At 37.3% G+C, this 6,000-nt stretch overlaps 1 protein-coding gene across 6 annotated transcripts in view; it reads left to right on the forward strand.

Annotated features, from left to right (window-relative positions):
- Positions 1–6,000, forward strand: part of LOC107667651 (glycerol kinase-like) — a 39,719-nt gene that overhangs the window by 27,495 nt on the left and 6,224 nt on the right. For 4 of the 6 annotated variants that reach the window (XM_016459372.1, XM_016459374.1, XM_016459377.1 and 1 more), the window contains 11 exons: positions 307–373; positions 736–753; positions 1,407–1,442; positions 1,704–1,771; positions 2,671–2,713; positions 2,799–2,879; positions 3,095–3,173; positions 3,271–3,367; positions 3,606–3,690; positions 4,922–5,042; positions 5,534–5,677. In XM_016459372.1, coding sequence (XP_016314858.1) covers positions 307–373; positions 736–753; positions 1,407–1,442; positions 1,704–1,771; positions 2,671–2,713; positions 2,799–2,879; positions 3,095–3,173; positions 3,271–3,367; positions 3,606–3,690; positions 4,922–5,042; positions 5,534–5,677 — 839 coding nt within the window. The remainder of the gene's footprint in view (positions 1–306; positions 374–735; positions 754–1,406; positions 1,443–1,703; positions 1,772–2,670; positions 2,714–2,798; positions 2,880–3,094; positions 3,174–3,270; positions 3,368–3,605; positions 3,691–4,921; positions 5,043–5,533; positions 5,678–6,000) is intronic. The other 2 variants (XM_016459375.1, XM_016459376.1) reach the window with 2 other exon arrangements.

Consider the following 6,000-nt stretch of genomic DNA (forward strand, 5'->3'; position numbering starts at 1 on the left):
ACTACCAGACTTTTAAGTCATTTCAAACACAACAAACTTGCGCAGAAACATGAACCTCATTGCTAGGAGACACCTGAACAAACGAAAACAATATTGTTCTAAAATCTGCCCAAAATATCAATCATCATGAATTTGTTAGACATCCTCTGACTCTATAGAATAGTCTATAAAATGTCAACTCTGACTGCTCAGAATCTGAAGACTGGTGACCAAACTGGAAATAGGCAATAATCTGGGCAAACGTGTAGTGTATTCCAGTCTTTACTGTTTTTAAATATATATTTATAACATGTATTTCTTAAACAGATATTTTGATATACCAATGGAAATTCTGCCAAAAGTGAGAAGTTCTTCAGAGATTTATGGTTTAATGGTAAGTGTTTGATCCCAAAGAGAGACCTGCTTTCTGTACGTTACATAATGCATGGGTAGGATTCTTTTGTGGTAAATTGTCCCATTGCTGTAAATGTATCCTATTCAGAATAAGTATTTCTTTGAATGCAGGGCAAGAGAAAAAAGAGAGAAATTATCTTTGCTCCAGAGCAGTGCCTGTCAAAGAGTAACTGTTTATTCTTTAACTGAACATACAAAAAATCCACAAGCCCCAATAACATCTTTCTATCCAAAGTTGAATTTTGCTGTGGAGCAGTCATTTCACGCTTTGGAGATTTTAGTGTGTCCTTTTTTACCATGATTATATTTTGTGTCCTGTGATCTCTTCGGGCTGACTGATAGAAAATCAGCTCTAATCTGGTGAGTATCTCTAGCTGTCCACACTGTCATGTCTGGGAAAACTTTGCTGTGTCATGTTGTCATCACAGAAATTGGTGCATTTCCAATATGCAGCAAACATGTTTTTCACATTTTGGTTGTAAGTGCATTTGATATATTCCTGAGTTAAGGTCTTATTGGAAATGTACCGGGTGGTGATCTTGTCTGTTTTTCATTGTGTTTTGGCTTGACATCCGACGTACTTCCTGTCCTTCCTAACAGTTCTTGAAATTTAGGAACTTTTTCCATTTAGTTTTATGGCTATGGTCCTCTTCTTTGTTGCCTTTTTTTATTCATTCACTATGGCTGAAGCTGCACCATCTTGAGTTGCAGTGATAAATGAAGCAGCTTTTTTACAGTTTTTAACATACTTGCAGAGTCACTGATTCTTCTTTTTTGTGGAGTATGTTTAGAGCAGATACTTGCAGCACACAGCGGCAGATGATTTGCCAAAGATGCTCTTGTCCACTAAAGTATTAGACTTTATAATTATTAATCTGACTCTATTTATCTGAAGTGTTTGCGTTCTGACTTTAAGCAGGGGGATGTATAATGCATGTTAATTATTACATTAATTTGTGTATTATTAAATTCTTCCCCTAATGTTTTACTTGTTAATTACATTTTTCTTACAGAAATCTGGCCCTTTAACTGGTGTCCCCATATCAGGGGTAAGATTATTAGATTATTATTAGAAAGATTACAGTTTCTTTCTGTAGTTTCTTGCTCTTATTTAGCTAATGTCTCTTAAAACTTTTAGTTGTGTGTGTGTGTAAGTGTAGTACATTGTGTCATGAATTATTTTGTTGAGTTGGACAATTAAATTGACCATAATGCATATAAAGTACAATATCTTCAGATCCTCAAAAATAATACAGAAATTCACAAATACATTCTGATGTCCTTTAAAGTAACTTTAGATTTGTTTACAGTGTCTTGGTGACCAGTCTGCTGCGCTGGTGGGACAGATGTGCTTCAAGGACGGACAAGCTAAAAATACGTACGATTTTGTTTTGTTAATCTGTCTTTTCAGTTCATATGCAGTAGTATAACTGAGCAGATTCTACACTGTAAAAAAAATTTGTGACATTTATGGTAAAATACCGGCAGCTGTTGTTGCCAGAACTTCACTGTAAAAAATATAGCAGCAACATTTTAGATTTTAGACTTAACTTTAAAAAAAAAAAAAAAAATTATTTCATTAACTGATGTAATGTTAATATACCAAACTATTGAAGTACTAATATCTGTTTTGTACCATTGTAATACACTGATAACCACCAAAAACAGGTGGTGATGACGAGAAAGTCACATGATGAATCAAAGCACATCACAAATAGCTTTTCCACTAGCTCAGGAGGGAAATACTTATATAAAGAAGGTGCACAGTGGCATTCACACAAATACTAAACACCTTCATGGTAACACACAATACTGAAATGATGCATTTAACATTAATTTAACAACATTAGATACAAGATAAAACCCTAATGTACACAACCGATAAGAAAAAAACTAAAACTAAATGGATATTTCAATGAAAAAACATCAAATATGAAGTGTCATGCAGTTTTTCACTGTAAATTATACAATAACTTTTTCTTTTTCACTTCCAAAAACCATAATTTTAATAGTATTTTACTGTAAAAGTACATTAAATGTAATTACAGTTATTCACTATATATATAGTATGGAAACTTACTGTTAACCGATTAACAGGCTTTTACAGTAGCATTTTTACAGTCTTTTACTGTTAAAATCACGATCATGTTTTACAGTGTACTGTTCTCCGCATAGCCCTATTTGTCAACATGCAAAAATGTGTGCTTAGACTAAAGGAAGATGTTGTGATTTGTATATTTGCTCAAAATGTGTAACTTGTTTGTTTTTTATTTACAGTTATGGGACTGGTTGTTTCCTGCTTAAGAACGTAGGGACTAAGGTATTCAACATACATATAGCTTCAAAAAATTATTATTATTTTTTTTACATTTAATCTACATTGTTTTTTTTTTCATATCTTGAAGCCTGTGGTGTCAGACCATGGACTCCTGACAACAGTCGCATATAAACTAGGGCGTGACAAGCCTGCCTGCTATGCACTAGAGGTAATGTTGTTGAATGCTGACATTGTTTATTACATATTATGTTCCTGGCAAAGTAGTTCTTACCAAAGCAATGTACATGTTTTGTTTATGTGGCAGCTATTTCATTCCACCTCTCAAAAACATGAAAAGTCAATTAATTTCTCATAATTACTCTGTGATTTAGAGTGATGTAGCCAGTCCTTCACCCTTGCTAATCTGGAGTTTTTCTTTTCTAGGGTTCTGTTGCCATTGCAGGGGCAGTTGTGCGTTGGCTAAAGGATAATCTCGGAATTATCCAAACCTCTACAGAACTAGGTGTGTTTGTGTAAAAGGTTATATTTATACCCTCATACAAGAACATTTAACCCAGTTTTGGAATATTTCATTTTAAACATTTCACTTTTCACCCCAGAGGAACTAGCTGCTGACGTTGGCACATCATATGGCTGTTATTTTGTCCCTGCATTCTCTGGATTATATGCGCCATACTGGGAACCAAGTGCTAGAGGGTTAGTTACTGATACATCCATTTAAAAGATCGTTTTCGGTTGATGTAAGCGATGTAGAAACACTAAAGCCTGAGAAGAACGAGCATCACATTAGAGAAAGGCATTAGAGTTTTATAAGAAGCAAAAAAATCCTATTGTGAATTTCATAAAGAGTTTATTATGTGAAGTCCAGTTGCAATTTTTGTGTTATTACATATGAAATGTACAACATTGAACCTCTGTCTCTTGCTTACAACAGAATCATCTGTGGTCTAACACAGTTCACCAATAGGAGTCATTTGGCTTTCGCAGCACTTGAAGCTGTCTGCTTCCAGACACGAGAGGTATCCCTCCATGAATTGGCATCTGCATGATTATACATTCTTATTCCATGGTCTGTCTGAATACTGGATTCTGATTGGCTGGCAGGTATGCAGTAAAACCGTTTAATGCACAGGTAGTTCCAAGTCAGTTTAATCACCGTTCTATATTAATGCGCTGCTCTTTAATTGATGCACACTAACCAACACGCATCACTCGCGCACACACACACACACACACACACACACACAGAGAGAGAGAGAGAGAGAGGTCAGAGATCGCTGATTGCGCTGCACACACACACAAACTTGTTGTCAACGCGTCCCTGAGATTTTCATTAATAAAATAGCCTAGATACTAGATCGCTACATTATATTCCTCAGCAACGAGGTGGTAAAATCGCTGTTTTTGAAGTAATTGTTTGTACAGAGAGATGCGCAGACACATCTACACACAACTGTCATCTCTCTCTCTGTCTCTCTCTCTCTCTCTCTCTCTCTCTCTCTCGCTCTCGCTCTCTCTCAAACTATCGATCGATAATTAATTGAAATACATGCTATAATTAATTATACTATTCTAACTAACTATTTCATCTCTGTGTATGATTTGAAGCGGGCAGAATGCTAGCGCTAATGTGCCGTAACTGACGAAAATAACTGTAATTTTTACCCATTCGGTCAAATATTGTGCTGCAAAGAGCAATACGAGTTTTAACTTGTCTTTAACTTGACAAATGACCATGGAATAAGCGGGATAATCAACGGCTAGCCGGGCATTAAAGGATTTTAATGCACTTCGCGGAGGCAACCACCCTCCGCTTCGCGTTGGGCAGTTCTTTGCCTCCACGTCGTGCATTTAAAATCCTTTAACGCACGGCTAGCCGTTAATTATCCCTTACTTATTACATGGCTTTCTGGAATAATTGATTCTGAAAATTAACCGTTGTCGAAGGAAAAGTTTCTGTGTCCTACTACATAGCATCTGTTGTCTCTGCAAAGTAATACATCATTTCAACTAAAATCTTCATTTCTTGTTCATTTAAATAGATGTGTAATCTATAATATACAGTCAGCCATCCAGTTAATTTCCTGATCGCCCTGTTGAAGTTATTTTGCAGCGACAGTTTACTGTATATTTTCCCTTACTTATTTTTTATGGTCTTAAGGATAGAGGTGCTTTCTAAATTTGAGTATGTCACGAATAAATGAGTAAATTTTTTTGTAGGATGATAAAGGATGCCCAAATTTGTTTCAGATTCTGGATGCAATGAACCAGGACAGCGGTATTCATCTGTCCCAGCTCCAGGTTGATGGAGGCATGACATCCAACCGGTTACTGATGCAGCTGCAGGCCGACATACTGTGTATCCCAGTTGGTAAGATGCACATTTTCATCTTGTAAGTCTTTATATGAGTCTTTATATGAAAGTGAAAAAAAGTGAAAGTGACGTGACATGTGGCCAAGTATGGTGACCCATACTCGGAATTAGTGCTCTGCATTTATCCCATCCAAAGTGCACACACACAGCAGTGAACACACACACACACACAGTGTACACACACCCGGAGCAGTGGGCAGCCATTTATGCTGCGGCGCCCGGGGAGCAGTTGGGGGTTCGGTGCCTTGCTCAAGGGCACCTCAGTCGTGGTATTGAAGGTGGAAGAGAGCGCTGTACATTCCCTCTACCCCCCTACAATCCCTGCCGGTACGAGACTCGAACCCGCAACCTTTGGGTTATGAGTCCGACTCTCTAACCATTAGGCCACGACTTCCCCCGTGTTTATGTACATAAACACTGGAATAAATGTAATTTTACTGATGTTTGCAGATGGGCAGATATGTGATGTAGTAAGTATTTATTTACAGTAAAGCCGTCCATGCCTGAGACCACAGCCCTGGGTGCTGCCATGGCAGCAGGAGCAGCTGAGGGGGTCAGCGTGTGGAGCCTAAACCCAGAAGATCTCACAGAGGTCACTTCAGAAAAATTTGAACCTCAGATCAACCCAGAGGGTAAAGGAATCTAAAGTGCACCACACTCCAATTCATAACTACAGGGTTTCCGCGGGGTCTTAAAAAGTCTTAAATTTAGTTGTATCAAATCTAAGGCCTTATAAAAGTCTTAAATTGTACAAGAAAGTCTTAAAGGGGTCATATGATGTTGCTAAAAAGAACATTATTTTGTGTATTTGGTGTAATGAAATGTGTTTATGCGGTTTAAGGTTCAAAAAACACATTATTTTCCACATACTGTACATTATTGTTTCTCCTCTATGCCCCGCCTTTCTGAAACGCGTCGATTTTTACAAAGCTCATCGGTCTGAAAAGCGAGGTGT

The sequence above is a fragment of the Sinocyclocheilus anshuiensis genome, unplaced genomic scaffold, assembly GCF_001515605.1.
Source record: "Sinocyclocheilus anshuiensis isolate Anshui unplaced genomic scaffold, SAMN03320099.WGS_v1.1 scaffold1305, whole genome shotgun sequence".
NCBI classification, from domain to species: domain Eukaryota; kingdom Metazoa; phylum Chordata; class Actinopteri; order Cypriniformes; family Cyprinidae; genus Sinocyclocheilus; species Sinocyclocheilus anshuiensis.